At 39.5% G+C, this 22,463-nt stretch overlaps 1 protein-coding gene across 2 annotated transcripts in view; it reads right to left on the reverse strand.

The window, feature by feature from the left end:
• Nucleotides 1–1,693: 1,693 nt before the first annotated feature.
• The window catches only part of ppat (phosphoribosyl pyrophosphate amidotransferase), a 56,528-nt gene continuing 35,758 nt past the window's right edge, over nucleotides 1,694–22,463 (reverse strand). For both annotated transcript variants that reach the window (XM_048530392.1, XM_048530402.2), the window contains 4 exons: nucleotides 18,760–18,887; nucleotides 10,462–10,683; nucleotides 10,057–10,177; nucleotides 1,694–3,865 (listed from right to left, as the gene is read on the reverse strand). In XM_048530392.1, coding sequence (XP_048386349.1) covers nucleotides 3,681–3,865; nucleotides 10,057–10,177; nucleotides 10,462–10,683; nucleotides 18,760–18,887 — 656 coding nt within the window. In that variant the 3' untranslated portion in view covers nucleotides 1,694–3,680. The remainder of the gene's footprint in view (nucleotides 3,866–10,056; nucleotides 10,178–10,461; nucleotides 10,684–18,759; nucleotides 18,888–22,463) is intronic.

The following is a 22,463-nucleotide window of genomic DNA, read 5'->3' on the forward strand; positions in this document are numbered from 1 at the left end:
GAGTACTGGGCTAATGGTAAGATTCTTGGTAGTGTAGATGAGCAGAGACATCCCAGTGTCCATGTGCATAGATTCCTGAAAGTTGGCACCCAGGTTGATAGGGTTGTTGAGAAGACGTATGGTGTATTAGGTTTCATTGGTAGAGGGATTGAGGTTTTTGGAGCCATGAGGTCATGTTGCAGCTGTACAAAACTCTGGTGCAGCCGCAGTTGGAGTATTGTGTACAGTTCTGGTCGCCGCATTAAGGGAAGGATGTGGAAGCATTAGAAAGGGTGCAGAGGAGATTTATCAGGATGTTGCCAGGTATGGAGGCAAGGTCTTATGAGGAAAGGCTGAGGGACTTGAGGCTGTTTGTGTTAGCGAGAAGGTTAAGAGTCAACTTAATAGAGATATACAAGATGATCAGAGGATTAGATAGGGTGGACAGTGAGAGTCTTTTTCTTTCAATGGTGATGGCTAGCACGAGGGGACATAGCTTTAAATTGAGGGGTGATAGATATGGGACAGATATCAGAGGTAGGTTCTTTACTCAGAGTAGTAAGGGTGTGGAATGGCCTGCCTGCAACAGTAGTAGACTCGCCACCTTTAAGGGCATTTAAATGGCCATTAGATAAACATATGGGTGATAATGGAATGTGTAGCTTAGATGGGCTTCAGATTGGTTTCACAGGTCGGCGCAACATCAAGGGGCAAAGGGCCTGTACTGCGCTGTAGTGTTCTTTGTTCTATTAAACAAACACTATTACATACTTGAAATTTATAACAATAGCTTCCACCTTAATCCCATATTTATGTCCCAATCTTTATTTGCATCCTGTAAAATGAATTGAAAAAAGTGAAAGATAATCATTGCATTTAACTTCTCGGCTTGTTGGTAGTTCTTCAGCATGATTACCTGCAAAGCCTGCTTGATGACATCATTGTTGCTGGATACCTGGAGATCCCATTTGATTTCAGATTCAAATTATGTCAGGAAAGGTGAAATTGACAATGCAATTACTCAATCTTTGTAGGCAGTTATCTTCAGTTACTGGGGAGCACCGTCCCTTTGCTAATTCTGGGAAAAATGTGGGCCTTAATTTTTAAAAAAAACTAATTCTTCGGTGAAACTGAAGATTATTACTCTGATTCCAAAGGTCACAAGTTAATAAATGCAAAAGTTATTTGTTACGAACTCGTTCAAAATAAACCAGTAAAAACACACCTGCAAAATTTCTGTCATTTTGGGTCAGAGACAATTTGGTTGATATTGCCATCTGGTTACTGTGATCAGAAAACTGAAAAATGTAAGACAGCTCATTTCACTAATGTGTTCAAAGGTCTATGATGGTTTTGATTCTTTATAACAATGCAGTCAATGTTTCAAAAGTCGGCAACAGGATATGTCAGATAAATAGATAAGCCACAAAGCATTAAGACATGATGATACACTGGTAGACGTTCAGCAGTACAAATTATTTATCATAGATTAATCTATCTTCTGAGTTTCCAAAGATTTAATAAGAAAAATTTCATTTCATGTCTTTTTAAAACTTGATTATGTCCAGAACAGAATTAAACAGAATCCGTATGACTCTTATATACATCAACTTCTTTTATAGAACAGAGGAGGAATTCCATTCCATGCTGTATTTAATTTCATTAATTAGTATTCTAAGTCAGAAGTAGAGTGTTTGAAATATAGCTGCCACAATGAAAGGAAAATTCTTTTATCTGAAAATTAAAGATATGGTATGTAACATAACTATGGGTATAAATATTCCATAGCATATTAAAGTTAGGACAATTCTAGTCTTGAAAACTTGATGGCTGTTCAAATGTAAACCTTTGCAAACTGAAGTAATGAAGTATGACAGTCGGGCCAAGATTCAGACACTCAAAAACTCTGAATGCAAGTATGTATAACTCGACAATCTCAAGTATTGTATGCATTAAATAAAAATGATACAATTTAGTTCCAAGTTCCTGTCAGCTGACTATATTATTAGGAATTTGATGTATTGCCATTTTACAAGCTATCATGCTCTTGATTACTCACAGCTAATGAAAAGCAGTTTTAAGGATGGTTACAGACCCAAAAATTGGGAAAAACCCCAGTAAGATTTTTAAAAAAATTTCACACTGACAGTAGCTTACACAGATAACTGCCGTTAAAAATGTTAAAAAAAACAGCTGCATTAGGTTGATCAGAGTTTTACTAGTAGGATATTCAAAACACCACGTGCACTTTGGATGTGGTTGGGAAGGTCACACTTTACCAGGCTTCCTTGCAGAGTTAAGGTACTTGTTCGGAGAGGTAAGGTACCTCTTGAATATGGTCCTGGCACACTCTTAGAACATGTCATGTGCCCTTTGAAGAAGGTTCAAAGCAACATATACATGCATACAAGGGTTTCACTGAAGTTGTCAAAAGGAGTCTGTTAAGGCACGTAAAATCCCTGTCCTTTAAATATTTGAAACAAAAAAAAGCTTGGTGTCAAAGGCAAAGGAAAAAAAAAATCAGTGCCAAAAAAAGTCAGTGCTTGTTATTTCACTACACTTGTTGACAGTAGCCCGAGAGCCATCATTGCAAGATTAGTGGTGCATGATTTGTTTCACACCCTATCACAGCAGGTTGCAGGTCAGTTCATACTTCTACTGACAGCCCAAATGGTCATAAATGTTTTTAAGTGGAACTCTGAATTCAAATGCTTGTCTTTAATAATTGATCAAAGGAATAGAAAAATAGTGATGAGCTTTCATCAGTTAAGAGTTAGTTTATGGAAAGAGTTAATCAATAGAAACAAATTCATTTTCATTTCATTTCACCATGGGTCTGGAGGTCTGCCAAGTCAGACACTGGTGAGTTCTTTGTAGGTGTAATGGCAAAGTGAAATGGGTAGGAGCAACAGAATGGCAGAGGTAGGTGGGCCTTGAGGTGTAATCATTGCAGCACAGGTTCAAAAAGTATGGTCTATGGAGACAGATGCAGCATGTGAGTTGGCATGGGAGGTGTGCTGGAGTGAGGGCTGAAGGGTTATTTATTGTTTTACTCATTTTCGTCACATATTTAACAGTATTCAGTTGCTGGCCTTTTAAAAAAACCTAGACCTAGAAGCATCCAAGAATTTTCAATGTTTGTCCATCACAACTCAAAGTTTACAATGTGAACTCATCCTAGTTAGGTTTTGGAGCAAGGAACAGTCCAAACTCTTCAATCCCATCCAGCAGCTAAAAATCGGTTTATACTTAAAGCTATAACACATACATGTAAATTATGAATCAGACCTCAAAACACATACTACATTGTTCAGTTCTCTCACATTAAGCTACCCTAACCGGAACAGTTATTTTTAATTCAAATTATTTACAATGTATTTTTGACAATAGGTGAAAAACTGTTTGCCTTTTTTAGTTAGAATAGTTTCCATCAACAGTAGTTCATTTGACAGTCCTCAACAAACCTACAGTTGACACATTCTTATTGCAATGTACCATGAAAATATGTATGAAGTTGGTGATTCACCAATACACTGTATATAGAATGGTGGCACAAAACAGGCAACCATGGAACACCAAGCGGATATAAAAAATACTCAATTGATAAAAGAAAATAACTGAGCAACATCATGTCCTTAGACACTGTATTCAAATCTGAAAAACAATTTCAGATGAATCACTCAAAATTATACAAAGTAATTTTACCATTCGAGCTCCACAGGGTATTTTCCTGTGAGACAAGCCGTGCAATGACCTGTTTGCCTAGAAGATATGTTTTTGTCAATTTCAGTATAATTTAGAATGGACTTCGTTCGCAGGCTTTTAATTCCCTCTTCTACAGCTGACACCAATCCTTCGACAGAGAGATAAACCACACTATTTGCTCCTATTGAAAAAAAAACAGGAAATTTAAAAATATTTAGCAGTTAACCAAAATGTAATTTAGCCTTTGGTGTTATCTTAATATACATAGCAATGTTCAAAAAAAGAAGAGAAAATCATACACTGCAGCTAGATTAAATGCAAACATATGAATTAAGAGCAGGAGATGGCTACTAAATGCAATGTATATACTCCAGGCCATTGATCTGGAGATATGATTGTGGCCTCAACTTTAATTTCCTATATACCCTCTATATCCTTTGACCTCCTTGGCAATGAAGGACAAATCTAACTCTGCCTTTCAAATAACCAATGACTCTACTGATACTTGTCGCTGGGGAAGGGAATTCCAGAGACTAAATAACACTTCTGGAAAAACACCGTTGATATACGTATCTTAAAGTATGTATAACAGGCAACAGAACATCTCTCCCCGATGAGCTCAATGCATTCTAATCTCACTTTGAACAGGAAGTCACTGAAACAATGTTACATGTCCTGATAGCCTCAGATGCACCTGTACCCACAGTCACTGCCACAGACCTCAGATCAGCCTTCTTAAGCCCAGCAGCTCTAACCTCCATAACTATGATGTGTTTCAAGAGGTTAGTCATGGCTCACATCAACTCCAGCCCACTAGATTGCCTTGATCCTCTGCAATTTGCCTACCATCACAACAGGTCCATAGAAGACCATCTCCCTGGCTTTATACTCATCCCTGGAATATCTAGATAACAATGATAGCTACATTAGGCTCCTGTTTATTGACTTGAGCTTTGCCTTCAAAACTATTATTCCAAACAAACTCATCTCCTAACACTGAGACCCTGGTTATGGCTTCCCCACCTCTGTAACTGGAACCTGGACTTCCTGACCTATGGTCCACAATCATTAAGAATTGGCAACACCTTCAAGATAATCCTGAGTCCAGGTGCCCTGCAAGACTGTGTACTCAGGCCCCTACTATACTCCTTACAGGCTCACAACTGCATGGCCAAATTCTACCTCAACTCCATTTACAAGTTTGCTGACAACACCACCATTGTAGATTGGATCTCAGATAACGACAAGACAGAGTACAGAAAAAGAGATTGAGTGCTTAGTGGCATGGTGTAAAGACAACATGTCTCCATCAATGTCAGCAGAACGAAAGAGCTGGTAATTGACTTCATGAAGCAGAGTGGAGGGCATGTCTCTGTCTACATCAATGATGCTAAGATGGAGATGGTCAAGAACATCAACTTCCTGAAAATCATCAACAATCTGTCCTAGTTTACCCATTATCAAGAAAGCACAATCGTGCTTCCTCAGGAGGCTAAGAAAATTCAGCATGCTCACGATGACGCTTACAAATTTTTACCGATGCACCAGAGAAAGAATCCTACCATGAATGGATGCATCACAGCATTGTGTGGCAACTGCTCTTCCCAAGACCGAAGAAACTACAGAGAGCCGTGAACCTAGTCCCTCACACAAATGAGCCTTCTATCCAGAGACTCCATCTAAACTTCCCGCTGCCTCAGGGAAGCAACCAATATCATCATAGACTCTCCCAACTCCCCACCTCGCCTGTATTCTCTTCCACCCTCTTTTATTGGTAGAAGATATAAAAGTTTGAATACACGTATGAACAGATTCAAGAACAGGTTCCCGCCCACCATTACCAGGCTTTTGAACAGACCTCTCGAATGTGAATGTTGATCTCTCTCTCTCTCTCTGCAGCTATAATACTGTATTATGCGCGCTACTCTGTTACCCTGATGCACTTCGTATGATACGAACAGCCTATATAGCAAGCAACGCAACACAACACTTTTCACTGTATCTCGGTACATGTGGCAACAATCAATCAAACTCAAACTACATAGGAGATCCCTAAACCATAAAGTGTTCCTCTTGTTGTAGCCTTTCCTATTAGGGGAAACAGCTTCTTAGCACCCACAAGTCAAGTCCCATCAGAATTTTGTTTCAACAAAGTCATCTTTTCTAAACTCCAATGGACAGAGGTGCAACCTTTCATTGTAAGGTGACGCCTTCATCGGAGGAATCAAGTGACATTCTGATTAGTTTCTAACACAATTATCTTCTTTAAGAAAGGCCATCAAATCTTTGCACAGTACTTCAAAGTGGTCTCATCAAACCTTGTACAACAACGGCAAAACATCATCCTTTAAAATGCCATTCATCTTGTAATAGATGATAGTATTGATTTATCTTCCTTACCATTTGCCATATCAGCATACTATCTTGTTCGATTCATGAATTAGAACACTCCTTTGTACCTCAGTTCAGCAATCTCTGGTGATTTAAATACCTTTCCTGTCAAAGTGGACAAGTTGACATGTTTCCACATTACACTCCACCTGTTGAAATTTTGCCCAGTCTTAACCTATCATCATCCTTTTGCAGATCCCTTATATCCTCTTTATAACTCACTCAGTTATCTTTAAACCACCGACTAAATGAAAACCCTATTCAGTCACTTCTACATCACTGATACAGATTGTAAATAGTTGAGACCCAACGCAGGGGTCTCAGATACACCACCAATTAAAGCTTGCCAACACGAGCACTCACTCACTGTAGTTTCGGGTATTCTGTCTCCTTCCTTTCTTAAAGGAAAGGTGTTTCTTTCATCACTTTCTAATACAATGAGGCCCTTCCAAAACCTAGCCAACTTTGAAAAATTACAACCAATGCATTTACTATTTCCACATTTGCTTATTTTAAATCTCTAAGAAGAACTCCATCAAGTCTTGGTAAATTCTTAGCCGTTAATCCTAATGGTTTTCCTCGGTACACCTTCCCTGATGACTAAATGTTTCAAGCTCATCTCTTAATATTAAAACAATTTTTGGAATACAACTTTGAACACTGAACAGTACAGCACAGGAACCGGTCCTATGGACCGCCATGTCTGTGCTAACCATGATTCTAATCATCCCCCTCATTCTAAACTAATGCTATTTGCCTGCACATGGTCTATAATCCCTCTTTTCCCTGCCTGTTCATGTGTCTAAGTGCCCCTTCAATATTGCTATCGTCTCTGCTTCTACCACCTCTCCTGCCAGTGCTTCCAGGCATCTATTAAGAACTTTTCCTTGCACACATTGAAATTTTTCTCCTCACACCTTAAACCTACGTCCTCTAGCATTTGACATTTCCATCCTGGGAAGAAGACTCCAAACTATCCACCCTATCCATTCCTCTCAATTTTATATACTTCTATCAAGATCCCTCACCCATCATTGTTCTAGTCAAAACAAACCCAGTGGAGATGGAATCAGAGATCTATAGCACAGAACAAGGTTGTTCAGTCTGTCAAGTCTGCGCCAGTCAGAAACAAGGGCCTAATTATTTGTATCCAATTTTCCAGATCATTTCTCCGAAAGCCTTGTATGCCTTGACTTGCAAGTGCGCATCTAAATACTTCTTAAACGCTACAGACTTTCAGCCTTTCTCACCCTTACAAGCAATGAGTTCTAGATTGCCACCATCCTCTGGGTGGGAAAGATTTTCTTTACATTTCCTCAAACCCTTCTGTAGGGTTAACCATTAAAATCTGTGCCCTTGGTCATTGATCCTTCCATCAAGGGGAAATGTATCTTCCTATTTTGTGTCCCTTATAATTTTATATATCTCAGTCATGGTCTCTTTCAACACCTCTTCTCCAGTACAACAACCCCAGTCTGTACAATCTCTCTTCATGACAAATTCTCCGTCCAGGCAACATCCTGGTAAATCTCCTCAGCACCCCACACAATGCTATCACATGCTTCCTATAATGTGGCTTTCAGAACTGTACACAATACCAGCGGAGGCCTAACCTCCCTGCTTTTAAACTCTATGTCTCAACGAGTAAACGCAAGTATATCATTTGCCTTCTTAATGATTTTGTCCTGATATATTAAGAAATTGATGTGCATACACACTAAAGGAAACTTTCTGACCCCCCGTGCTTTCAAGGGTCCTACTGTTAATCACGTATTCTCTTTTCTTGTTTGTCCTGCCCAAGTGCATCACCTCACATTTATCCGAATTGCACTCCATTTGCCACTCCATCAACCCACTGACCAGCCTGTCTATATTCTTTTTTAAATCCAAACCTATACTCATCACTAATTACTTATCTACCAATTCTGAATCATATATGAACTTACTAATCAATCCTCCTACATTCAAATCTAAATCAATTATATAAACAACAAACAGGAAGGGCACCAACACAGACTCCTATCTGACTCCAACGGACACAGATGTCCTATTGGAATAGCACCCCATAACCATCATTTGCTGCCTGCCACTCAACCAAATGTCGAACCCATGGGGTTTTACCTTGCTATCAGTCTCCCAAGCAGGACTTTATCAAAAGCCTTGCTGAAGTCCAAGCAAAAGCATGGTCCTCAGGCACACAACCAATCACTTCATTGAAAAATTCGAATCAAGAAACATAACCTGATGTATGTCTCCATTTGACAGAGTTCATTAAATTGAGCCTACATTCAGCTACCTCGCTGAATGTTTTTAAGGCAAGGTTAGGTAAATTTTTGAACAGTAAAGGAATTGAGGGTTATGGTGAGTGGGTGGGTAAGTGGAGGCAAGTCTCAAAAAGATCAGCCATGATCTTATTAAATGGCAGGGCAGGCTAGAGGGGCCAGATGGCCTACTCCTACACCTAGTTCTTATGCTCTTTTATTTCCTTGTAACATTGCACAATTGGCTATACATCCTTAATACGGGCTTCCTGATTGGTGACCTACATATCCCATGCAGCACATAAAACATTTTGAGTGCTGGTGGAGTCAATGCAGCTTTTGCTTTTGCTCCTGCACACTGAAGTCCCTCTTCCTTCCAAGTTCCCATTCCCACCCTGCACTGTCACTTTAAAAGTTCCAATGCCAGTTGCCTTCACTGCACAGAGCTTCAATTGACTTTTCTGCCGTGCTCCTACTCTCAGCCTAGAGTCCTGGACTTCTTCAGTTATTAGCTGCACCAATAAATGTCTGCCACTAGATAGCGCTTGTCTAATACGACATCAGGCATTTTGATGAGTTTTAAGAGATAGTAAGAACTGTCATTGCTGGAGTCAAAGGTAACAAAGTCTGGAGTTGGAGGAGCACAGCAGGCCAGGCAGTATCAGAGGAGCAGGAAAGTTGATGTTTTGGGTCAGGACCCTTCTTCAGAAATGGGGGAGGGAGCTCTGAAATAAATAGAGAGGAGGGGTGGGGCTAGGGAAAGTAGGTGGGATGATGTAGGTGCTGATGAGTTTAATTCACTTGACATTTACAATATTCACATTTATATTATATTTTTAACATATTTTAGTTTGAAGGTTATTTCCTTTATGAATGTGTCAGAATTTGCTAAGTTTCAACTTAGTTTTTCCAAAACAAACCAGAAATCGCAGGGAAAAACTCATCAGGTCCGGCAACAGTCACTGGACTTGTAACGTTAACTCTGCTTTCTGTCCACAGTTGCTGCCAGGCCTGCTGAATTTTCCAACAATTTCTCTTTTTGTTTGATTTCCAGCATCGTCAGTTCTTTCAGTTTTTTTTTAATTTATAATTTTTCAGTTTTTTCTGCTGAAAAGGTCCTAAAGCACCAAGTGTATAGCTTTCATATTTAGTGATTTATGTTTCGAGGTTTTACAGCAGGCAATGTGCGATACAGCAGATATATGATACAGTATTTCTACTTGCACTTCAGTTTTCCAGGCAAGAAAATGTCCAAAAGAACCTAACTCTGGCTTTTCAGATGATTCCTACGAAAATCTATATAGAACCACACCTTTAAGTTAGGACGTATACTGTTTGGACTTTTTAACAAATTGATAGGCTACACATTTAATGTTAAAGATGGCAAAAGTATGCTGCAATGGCCCTGTATAAATAACACTAGTTTGGCTGCTCTATGACAGATGGTTTGAAGATGAAATTATGCATTCAGATAATACACTGATAAATATTGGTCTACCATTAAAGAATCAAACAATGAAAGTATTCTGGTATAATTTCACAAATTTTAGTTAAGAAGCCACAGTGAAACCGTAAGAGGTCCATCAAGGTATGATTTGTCCGTTTATCTCACAAAACAATATTTTTCACTCTATCTCGGTACTTGTGACAATAATAAATCAAATCAAATTTTACCATCACCACTAACAGAATGTATGACAAAACAGAAATCTCAACAAACCTATATAGCCTGCAAGATCTTCAAATTCTGGTTTGTTGGCAATCAACTCTTCTTTTGTTGGAATGTTAATTCCCATATAACAAGGAAATCTTATTGGAGGTGAAGCCACACGAATGTGTACCTACGAAAACAATTTTCTAAAGATAAGAAACTCCATGTAGTCCAAGCTTCTCAGGTGAAGAAAATCATCTAACTAAAATAATTTTTTGAATGATTATTTAACATGATACACCATCTGAAGAAATGCTAAGTGACTGAAATACAGAGAATATAGACAAATTGATTGTTCTAAAAATGTAGTAAATTAAATTTATCTATACATTCAACTTCATGCTAACACACAATACTATGAATACTATAAAATTTACAATATCATAATTTCTTTAGGAACATTCTTTCTAATACCTCTTTTGCACCCGCTTCCTTCAGGACTTTAATGATTGGAGAAATAGTATTTCCACGCACAATTGAATCGTCTATCAACACAATCCGCTTTCCAGCAAAATTATCACTCAAGGCTCCAAATTTTTGCGCTACCCCAAGTTGCCGCAGTCTTGTATTTGGTGCAATGAATGTTCTGCCCACGTAACGATTTTTGCAGAGCACTTCTACATATGGAAGTCCTGCCTGTAATAGAACCGTAATAAATTTTAATTCCTAGAAGTTAACTTTTCACCATTTTAGAACGTGATGCATAGTAATCACCCACTCTGAAAATTCTAAATTAACTGATAGAGGATAGAGCTTAAAATTCTTTCCCTTTGATTTTCAATTGCTTATTACTCTGAACTAGCTGCTGCTTTTTCTTATACCAGTGCTGGCCAATATTTGCATATGGCTTGAGATGGCACATTTAAATTTTTCTCACCCTTTGGTGACCAGGATAGTAAAACAGAACTTCACCACAAAAAAATTAAAGCAATACAATTGATAATGCAAATTGAATAATCAACAGAAATAGCCATTAAAAAGCACTCAGCAGCAAAGCTTAATAATAAAGCTATTTTTTTGTGTTTTGGTTAAGAATGAGTAAAAAAAAAATCAGCCCCAATTGATGATCACCAAGAAAGATGGCAACTGGGACCAACCAAAGGAGTTACTAACACTGATTTTACACAGCAAGGGATACACTTCCAGCTGGCCTTGCCGGAATTCTAGCGAAATTGGGAATCAGGAGTGGGTTGATTTTCAGTATGGGTTTCTTCTTCTCATAACCCACTTTTCTTCTTCCTTCTCTCCTTATCTCTTCCATGCACTTTCTCACTCTATCTTTAACTTCAAGAAAATAATCCATGGGGCTTTTATATATTTAAAAAAAATCAAATCTTGCCAGGGAAATGAACTATCAACAACAAAAATCCTTCTGAAAGTTGTTGAAAATGCTATACAACACAGCTCTGCACTAAGGCAGTGCTACAAGTCTCAATCTCAGCGGTCTACTTCAAGAACTTCATGAACCCAGGCGAAATACCTAGGAACTGCTAACTTTTAACAATGGCTCAACAGGGCTGGAGTTGGAGGATTTCCAGGCACCTTACCCGCATAGCCAGAGCCCAGGCCTTTTCCCACTGCCCTCTTATAGCAGGCAGCAATTCCTGCTCACCTCCCCCTAGCTTTCAGCAGCAGGAATCTGGGCTGCAGGGTACAAAGAGCTGCTCAACCAGTTCTGAGGAAGGGTAACCAGACCTGAAATGTTAACTCTGTCTTTTCCTTCACAGATGCTGCCAGACCTGCTGAGCTTTTCCAGCAACTTCTGTTTTTGTTCCTGATTTACAGTATCCACAGTTCTTTCGGTTTTTAAAGAGCTGTTCAAGTTGGTTCAGCCCTTACTTACCCTGACTGCCAGGTGATCCAGAAAGCCCCAGGCAAGAAAGTGACCCCTCAGCCAGACCTATGAGTATGTGTTCAAAATCAGCTCTTCCACATGAACAGCAAGGTAGACGGGCAGAACTCAATCCACTAACAGATGTCCCTGTATGACTGCTTCAAGTTAGTGTCCAGGGCCAAGGAGGATTCAGATGAGAGCCCCTCTCTCCGAAAGCAGGTCCCAATCCTTTCCTTCTGTAAAGGACTGGTGGTTTTTGGAGTTCTGGAATTGAAGCAGGAAGCCTCCTGTTCCCAGCACTGGACCTGTCATCTCACTAACAAGTCTCCAGGCTTTGGATCATTCAGTGCTCCTCCAATTGCAGATGGGTTCCCTCCACATTTGCAACTGATAGGTTCACCAGTAAGCTTGCAATAGCTCACAAGGGAGAGGCAAAAGGCCTCTGATTGGAGGAGTAGCTCCGTGCCAAATCTATGAATGAGCTGTAATTTTAAACAGCTGTTGTAGAATCATAGAATCTCTACACTGCAGAAAGAGGCCATTTGGCACATAGAGCCTGCATCAATCCTTCGAGGCACAGCAATCTAACCAGCCCACGTAACCCTGCGGTTACCAGGACTATTCCACTTAGTCTGCACATCCCTAGTCACTATGGACAATTTAGCATGGCCAATTCACCTAATCACAGTTTTGAACAGAGAGAGGAAACCAGAGCATCCAGCAAAAATACACAGATGGGGAAAACACACAAACTCCAGTCACCCAGGCTGGAATTGAACCGGGGCCCCTGCTGCTGTGAAGCAGCAATTCTATCCATGAGCCATCGTGCTGCCCAAATGTTGGGCCGCAATGTAATGCTGTGGTAAGCCCCGATTGGTCTGTGGACTATGGGCTAGGTAGCCTATTTTGCACCATTAAAATACACTTCTGGTACAATGTTCACAACACAGCATTGCCAGTATATCAAAGTTTAAAAATCCAAATGATTTAACTTACTCGACGAATAATGAAGTGTTAGGAGAGCAGTGTGGTTTACAATGTATATCTAAACTTCCCAGACACACTTTGATAAAGTACTGCAGAATACAACATGATCAAAAATTTAAAGGCAGTGCTTTTAAAGGGGCTGTCCCACTCAGATAGATCAGACCTACATTCCCACCCACTCTATTGTTCTCAGAATAAGGGGCTGCACATTTAAGACAGAGGTGAGGAGCAATTTCTTCTGTCAGAGAACAAAGAACAAAGAAAATTACAGCACAGGAACAGGCCCTTTGGCCCTCTAAGGCTGTGCCAATCCAGATCCTCTATCTAAACCTGTCACCAAATTTCCAAGGATCTGTATCCCGCTGCTTCCTTCCCATTCATGTATCTGTCTAGATACAACTTAAAAGACGCTAACGTGCCCACCTCCACTGGCAACGCATTCCAGGCATCCACCACCCTCTACTTAAAGAACTTTCCACGCATATCTTCCATAAACTTTTCCCCTCTCATCGTGAAATCGTGACCCCTAGTAATTGAGTCCCCCACTTGGGGGCAAAGCTTCTTGCTATCCACCCTGTCTATACCTCTCATAATTTTATAGACCTCAATCAGATACCCCCAAAACCTCTGTCTTTCTAATGTAAATAATCCTAACCTACTCAACCTGTCTTCATAGCTAGCGCCCTCTATACCAGGGAACAGCCTGGTGAACCTCCTCTGCACCCTCTCTAAAGCATCCATATCCTTTTGGTATTGTGGCAACCAGAACTGTATGCAGTATTCCAAATGTGGTCGAACCAAAGTCCTATACAACTGTAACATGATCTGCCAACTCTTGTACTCAATACCCCGTCTGATGGATGATAGCATGCCGTATGCCTTCTTGACCACTCTATCGACCGGTATTGCCACCTTCAATAGACAATAGACAATAGGTGCTGGAGTAGGCCATTCGGCCCTTCGAGCCAGCACAACCATTCATTATGATCATGGCTGATCATCCACAATCAGTATCCTGTTCCTGCCTTATCCCCATAACCCTTGATTCCACTATCTTTCAGGGTACAGTGGACCTGAATACCCAGATCTCTCTGTGCATCAATTTTCCCCGGGCTTTTCTATTTACCGTATGGTTCACTCTTGAACTGGATCTTCCAAAATGCATCACCTCGCATTGGCCTGGATTGAACCCAATCTGCCATTTCTCTGTCCAATCCTCGAATTTATCTATATTCTGCTGCATTCTCTGACAGTCACCTGTCTGACAGAGGGTTATGAATCTGGGGAATTATTTACCACAAAGGGGTCTTGAGGCTGGGTCATCAAGTACATTCAAGGGTGGGCTACGTAGCTTTTAAATAGTATCAGAATCAAGGGATATTGGGAAAAGAAAGTGGAGGTGAGGTTTATCAGATCAGGCATGGTCTTATTTTGGAGACTCAATGGGCTGAATGGCCTACTTCTGCTCCGTTATCTTATGGTCCTCCTGATAGTTTTACATTCCCTTGCGCAACAAGTATCTACCCAACTCTGCCTTAAAAATCCTCAAGGACTTTTTTTCCCGATGAAAGCAATGTCCCAAAAACACTAAGTGAAAATCATTTGCCTCATCTACTTTAAATGCATAATCAATGAGTGACCCCCTAGTTTTTGATTCTCCTAAAACATGCTCGCCACATCCAACCTGCTAAGACTCCGCAGGTTTTCATCAAGTTGTATCTTAGTCTTCTCGGCTCCAGTGGATACAAGTCACGCATGTCCAATCTTTCCTTAAAGACAACCTGCCGATTTCAGGTATTAGTCTAGTAAACCTTCTAAGCGGCTTCCAATCCAGTTACATTCTTGCTTCAAAGAGATATTCGATACTGTACATAGTACTCCAGATGCAGGCTTACTACTGTATAATTGAAGCATAACATCCATATCTTTGGATTTACTTCCTGTTGCAATAAATGTAAACATTCAATTAGGGTTTTTTTAAAAAAAAGATTTGTTTCCCTACAGTGTGGAAACAGGCCCTTCGGTCCAACAAATTCACACCACCCCTTGAAACATCCCACCCAGACCCATCCCCCTACAACCCACACACCCCCGAACACTATGGGCAATTCAGCATGGCCAATCCACCTAGCCCGCACATCTTTGGACTGAGGGAGGAAATTACCGTTTCTAATTCCTGGCTGTACAACTTTTTAAATCACCAGAATCATAGAATGCCTACAGTGTGGAAACAGGCCCTTCAGCCCCAACAAGTCCACACCAACCCTTAGAGCATCCCATCCAGACCCATCCCCCTATAACTCACCTAATCTACACATCCCTGAGCACTACGGGCAATTTAGCATGGCCAATCCACCTGCCTGCACATCTTTGGACTGCGGGAGGAAACCAGAGCACTGAGGAAACCCATACAGACACGGAGAGAATGTGCAAACTCCACACAGACAGTCGCCCGAGGGTGGAATCAAACCCAGGTCCCTGGTGCCACAAGGCAGCAGTGCTAACCGCTGAGCCATCATGCTGCCCACGATACATGCAGAACCCTTTGCATCTCAGAGCTCCAAAATCTCTCACCATTTAGGTCCTTCTTTATTATTTTTTCTCCCAAAACAGACAATTTCACATTTTCCAACATTACACACTATTAGCCAGAAAGCTGCCCTCCTTTGTAATATCTATTTCCATTTGTGGCATTCTTATGCCCTCTTCATTACATAAACACAGATAGAAAGGTAAGCTAAGTTATCATCAAATTTGGCAACACTACTTTCCATTCCTCACAATTATATAAACTGTAAACAATTCAGGTGCCAGCACAAATATCTCTGGTATACCGTTCATGACATTTTACCAAGCCAAAAAGAACTACTTAGTCCTAATCTTACCTTCCTGTTGGCTAATCAATCTTTTACCATGCCAATATGCCAGCCCCAAACCAAGAGCTTTTATATTGTTCAATAAGCTTTGTTCACAGCACTTTATTCAATGCTATCTAGACATCTAAGTACAGCAAGCACCTCCACCAAGAACTCCAAGAAATTGATCAAACAAAATTTCCCTTTCATTAAAACATATCAACACTGCTTGATTACTGTGAACTAATGACGTTCATAATAAAAGCTTCTAACATTTAAGACAGATGTTAAGCCAAGTGGCCTGTAGTTTCCTGCTTCTGACTCTCTCCCTTTTTAAATAAAGGAGTTACATTTTCTACCTTTCAATCTCATGCAACCTTCCATGAATCAAAGGCACTTTGGAAAATTAAAACCAACTAACTCATGTGCTGCATTTCAAACAAAGTCTAACAGGATCCAGGAATTGTCAGTCCACAACTTTAATAATTTACTCAGTACCACTTTTTTGGTGATTGTAACTTTCCTAAGTTTCTCCCTTTCTTCCATTTCCTGATTTAATGCCACTTCTAGGAGGTGACTACTATCCTATATAACAAAGTTATAGTGGTGGTTTAGCATTAGGGTCAACAGGCCTCAAACAAGGTTGAGAAGGATAGTACTTCATGATAACTTTAGCTGGTGTAGGAACTGAGCGAATGCTATTGGCATGACTCTGCATCGTACACCAGCTGTCCAGCTAACTGACCCCCAATCTCTACAATGAAGACCAGTACAAAATGCTTGTTTCAACTTAATCTGCCATCTTCTTCATTTTACATTAACGACTCTTCAGACTCACTACAGGACAAAAGCAGGAGATATTTATTAACTGTTTAGTGTTGTTTTTGAAACAAAGTGTATTTGTAACCTGGGGACTGCCTGCATTATCAAGTTGTAATGAACAAGTGTGAGCCAGAGAATAGTTGTGTGAATGGGTAAGTTTTTGAGGATAGTAATCCGCAGCTAGACCAAGTAATTGAACTGGGTACATGGCCCCCTGCCCCGTGGGAGCACAGACTGAACTTAAGTACTTATAGTTGCTTATCGTCATTCTGGATATTTTCACTGTTTCATGCTAATCTATATTCGATTTTATTCTGTAACACTTTTTTTTTAAACTCTAAGATCTGTACCTAAATACTTGTATTTAAGCTGACGTCATAAAAGGCAGCCATTGTAAAATCTTTCCACTGTATTCCTGTGCTTGAGTACAAGTGACAAGAAAGGATATTCTATTCTATTCTAGTTAGATGGCAAGTCAACGGGTATATCCTGCGTATCTGGATCAGAAATTTTCACACAGGTCTCAAACTACAGGGAATCAGCCAATTTCAACTTAAATTCTCAGACAATTTCAATGCATGTCTGTACATTACAGATTCTGCAGAGCCTTGATGTGAAGCACCAAACTTTTATCTTCTCTTCAATTAACTGGACAATTTGGTCCATTACACCAAGCCAATGAGCCCTAATTTTGCACAATAACCTTTTAAGTGGCAGTTTGTTAATTCTTTTGAAAATTCAAATACACATTTACTATTTCACTGTTTAACCACCAACAGTTACATCCTCAAAAAGCTAATATATATTTGTCAGACATGATTTCCCTTACATAAAAAAAATTTTGATCCTTCTAAATGTTTTGTTAACAGCTCCTTAATAATAAGTTCCAACATTATCCTATCAACCAACATCAAACTAACCAGCCTCCAAGTTGCCTATGTTTGCTCCCTTCATTTCTTTAAAAACAAGTGTTACCACTGAAACCTTCCAATTAATTAATTGAGCAGATTTTAGAATCCAGGCAATTTCGGAAGAGAACGAACAATGAATCTTTTTGTTTCTCCAGTGTGTTTCCTTTACAGCTATCAAATTATAGTACTTAAAAGATCCTCACATTTATTAGCCATTTAATTAACCACAATTTAAATCTTTTCTACAGCAAGGACAAAAAAAAGTGAGCGGTTTTACCATTTCCTTATTCCCCATTATAATTTCTCTTCCTGCAAACACTTGTTTTTGCTACTCTCTTCCTTTTCACATACCTGTAGAAGCTCTGACAATCTGTTTTATATTTCTTGCTAATTTATTTTTTTTAAAAGAAACAATATTCTGGTCCATTGCTCTTTTTGATAAATATACGTGTGACCTAGATTTGGGTATAAAGGATGGAATTTCAAAGTTTGCAAATTACAAAACCTAAATATAGTAAACAATGATTAGGAATCTTAATAGACTTCAGGGTTCTATCAAATTGTGAAATGGTAAGTCAAATAACTTTCAGAGAGAAGTTTAGGAGAAGGATAGAGAGAGACAAATTCAACTAAATAGTTGTAAAGGGGTGTAGAAATTGTGGTGTGCGTCCCGTCTTTTGAAGATGATAAGACAAGTTGGGAAGACTTGAGAAAAGTGGGATTCTTAATTTTATTAGTAGCAAGAATTTATATTAAAAAGTTAAAATACTAGTTAAACCTCAGTTTAATTGTATAATGTTAATTCTAAACAACAGAAAGATGTCAAGGCTTTGAGACAAGGAGACAGAAAGGATTTCGCAGAATGGTACCAGAAATGAGAAACTTCAATCATGTGAACAGACTGGAGAAGTTAGGGTTTTTCAGAAAAGTTCAAGAGGAGAGAGGTGTTCAATCTTGTGGCTTAACACAGTAAATAAGGAAAAAACTGTATCAAATGAGATAATGGCCAATAACCAGAATATATATTAAAAAACTACTTCCTTTTAAAAAAAAAACTGGGTTGTTGTGATTTTGAACATAATGGCTAAGATAGTAGTAGAAAAAAATGACTCAACGGTAATTTCAAAAGAATACTGAAAATAAAACTAAAGAAAAAAATCTATAGGACTACAGGAAGAGAGTAAGGCAGTGGACAATTCTACTAAAGAACCAGCACAAAATGGGCAAAATAGCTCCTATTCTGTAATGTTTTATGAAACTACGTCATTGCATCGCATTACTACGTTTTTAGTTTAATATGTACCTCTTGCGCATAACCAAGTGCTGCTGGTGTTGCAGATTCAGGAACTGTGCTAACCAAGTCTGCATCAACAGGTGCTTCAATAGCAAGCTGCCGCCCACAACGTTGTCTTACTGTATATACCATCTGTCCTTATAAATTAAAGGAAAATTATACGTAAGTGAATATATTTCTGCTACATTAAAAGCTACAGATTCATACGATTACATGAAATGGAAATCCGAAATAATGTCTCTTTGTTTCAATAAAGAGGCACGTAATTTTGGAGACAATTTCATTTTGCAGTGGAGTTTTAATAAGATTGAGTGTATAATCAATGCACCATAACACGAGGAGCAGGAAGTGTCAGCACAGTGAGTCAAGTCTGGAAAGTGTGCCCCAAAGTTAGCATCACAGTGAAGCAGTCTAGGACAGTGTCAAAACATGACACATGCCAAGAGCAAGCAACTGACTGGATGAGTAAGGTTGGGTGAGTATTTATACTATGTTTATTATTTATGTAGTTTGTAAGATCTTTGTTTTAGTTTTATAGTTTCTAAGAACAAAAGTGCAGAAACCCACTGAAGAAGGGCTCCAGAGTTGTTAAATTTAATTTAAAATAAACAATATTAAGAGCTTAATTTAAGTTGTGGAAGGAGAGCTCAAGACCGTGGTATGGTCCTGCTCTCCAAAGGAAGTCGAGCAACGTTCCAGTACACAAGACCAAACATGCGCAAGAAGTGTCTCTAGCTGCTGCTCCTGGGGGTCTGAGTTTTGGAACTTTAGCAGTGGCTGAGGACATTGTCAGGCTGACCATATCATGGCTAGCACAAAGACAGCAGGTCATTGTACAGGTGGGGAGGGAATGGGTGACCATCAAACAGAGAAAGAGGTGGTGCAAGAATCCCTCGTGGCCATTCCCTTGCAATACAGATAAACCAGTTTAGATACCGTTTGGGAGGGGGGAAAATAGCCTTTCAGAAGAAAGAAGCAACAGCCAAATTTGTTGCAACATGGTTGCTTTGCTGCACAGAAGAAGAGGAATGTAAGAGCGATGGGTATAGTAACCGCTGATTCAAATGTACGGGGCATAGACATTTCAGCAGCTGCAAACCACTGAAAGGATGATATGTTGTTTCTCAGATGTTATTTTCAAGGAAAACTCAAAAGTGGCTGCAGGACATTCTGGAATGGGAGGGTGAAAAGTCAGTGTCATGGTACATATATGTATCAAGGACGTAGATTTTAAAAAAGTGAAGAAGTCCGAAAAGCAGAATATTGGGAGTTGGGAAGAAAGCTAAAAAAGTAGGACCGCAAAAGAAGTGATCTCAGGATTGCCACCAACAGAACATTCTAGTCGGAGTAGAAATGGCAGGATATATCAGATAAATACATGGCTGGAGAGATGATACAAGGAAGGAAGATTCAGATTCTAGGGAAGCTGATTCCAGTACAAGCTTTTCTGATGAAGGGTCTAAGCCCGAAACGTCAGCTTTTGTGCTCCTAAGATGTTGCTTGGCCTGCTGTGTTCATCCAGCTCCACACTTTGTTATCTCGGATTCTCCAGCATCTGCAGTTCCCACTATCTCCAATACAAGCTGAACAGGTTGTTCCTGGGCAGGACCGGAATAAACGTGTGTGGGAAATGTTCTGCTTTTGCAGTTGGGGCTGTTTAAACTAAAATGGCAGGGGCTATAAACCAACAGAAGAGAGGGAAACAAGGGCAAAAACAACAAAAAAAGTGACAAGACAGTAATTCAGGCTAAGAATTAAACAGGGTCACAATGCAAAATAATGTGAACAAGACTAAGAATATTATAAAAAGGCCTGTGTTTGAATGTGCAAACCATTTGCAACAAAGCTGATGAATCAGTTGTAGATACATGTGTAAGATACAGTTGGGATTATGGACACATGGCTACAGGATGACCAAGAATTGCAGCTGAATATTCAGGAATATTCAGTTTTTAGGAAGGACAGAAAGAGAGTAAAAGGAGGTGGGGTAGTATTGCTGATAAAAGCAGAAATTAATGCAACAGTAAGGAAGAATATTTGCTCCAGCAAAGTAGAATCTGAATGGGTAGAGCTAAAAAAGACCAAAGGGTAGATAACAATAGTGGGGGTTGTATATAGGTCCTCAAACTATAGTGGTAATATTGGAAAAGTCATTAAACAGGAAATCAGAAACAAAAGCAATGAAAGGTACAGCTGTAATTATGGCCAACTTTAATCAGTATATAGATTGGGCAAATTACATCAATTACAATGCCATGGAGGAGAAATTCTGGAATGTATATGAGTAGGTTTTCTGGATCAATACTTTTGAGAAGCCAACTAGAGACCAGGCCATCCTATACTGGGTGTTGTCTATTAAGGCAGGAATAACTGACAATCTTCCCATGCAGTACCCTTTGAGAAGCAATGACCATAATATGGTAGTATTATATATAGTATATATAGTATATGGTAGTTGGCTCTGAGGGTGAAGTCCTGAATCTAAATTGTTATTTCCTCTAATGTTATGAGGTGCAAACTGACTATTGTAAAATGTGGAACATCACATAACGTGATGACGGTGGTTAGGGAATGAGGAATTGCAACAATTATTCATTCCTGTCTGGCACAAAGATAAAATGGAAATTGTGGCCCAACTATGGCTAACAAGGGAAACTAGGGATACAGTCAGATCTAAGGAAAGGGCAGAAAAAGCTGCAGACCTGAGGGTTGGGAGCAGTTTATATTTCAGCAAAGGGGAACAAACAGATTGATTATGAAAATAAGAGTACAACAGTTAAGTTTACAGGAAACATACAAACCGACTGTGGACAGAAAAAGATTAATGAAGACAAGGTCTCAGTAGGGTCCTTTACAATAGGAAACAGGGCAATTTAGAATGGGAAACAAAGAGATAGTAGACTGGTTAAATATATATAGGTTCTTCATAAAAGAGGACAGAAATAACACCCAAATACAAGATCTAGTGAGATGAAGTAGCTGAAAGAAATCAATCAGTATTAGTAGGGAAAAGGGATTTGGACATTGTTGGGACACTTAGAAAACAGTGACAGGATAGGACACAGTCAACATGTATTTACAAAAGGGAAATCACACTTGACAAATCTATGGGAATTTTTTGAGAATGTGACTAGGAGAGTAAGTGGGAGCCAGTGGATGTGCTGATTTTTTTTTATATTAACCTGTTCAGAGACATTATTACATATTTCTGGAGCAGCTGGGACTTGAACTCAGGCCTCCTGGCTCAGAAGTAAAATATCACCTGGACTTTGGGAATAATGTACTGACATGGATAGAAACTGCTTAGCAGACAGAAGTAGGGATAGACAAGTACAGGAGTAGTGATGTCTTGTTGCAAATTACAGGTTCTTTGCAAGACCACATGCAGTTTTCGTCTCCTCATCTGGGAAAGGTTTCCTGGCTATGGAGGGAAGGCAATGAAGGTTTACCAGACTATTTCCTGGGATGACAGGACTGACAAGTGAATACAGACTGATCAGTTATGGACTATATTCACCAGAGCTAAGAAGAATGAAGGCTAGTGTCACAGAAACCTATAAAGTTCTAACAGCACAAGACGAAGTAAACATAGGAAAGATGTTAGTGATGAACGGGGAGTGTAGAACCCAAGTACACAATGCAAGGATAATGGGTATGCTATTTAGGACTGAGACGTGGAGAAATTTCTTCACCCGTACAGTGGTGAACCTGTG

The sequence above is a fragment of the Stegostoma tigrinum genome, chromosome 1 (genome assembly GCF_030684315.1).
Source record: "Stegostoma tigrinum isolate sSteTig4 chromosome 1, sSteTig4.hap1, whole genome shotgun sequence".
Classification (NCBI taxonomy): domain Eukaryota; kingdom Metazoa; phylum Chordata; class Chondrichthyes; order Orectolobiformes; family Stegostomatidae; genus Stegostoma; species Stegostoma tigrinum.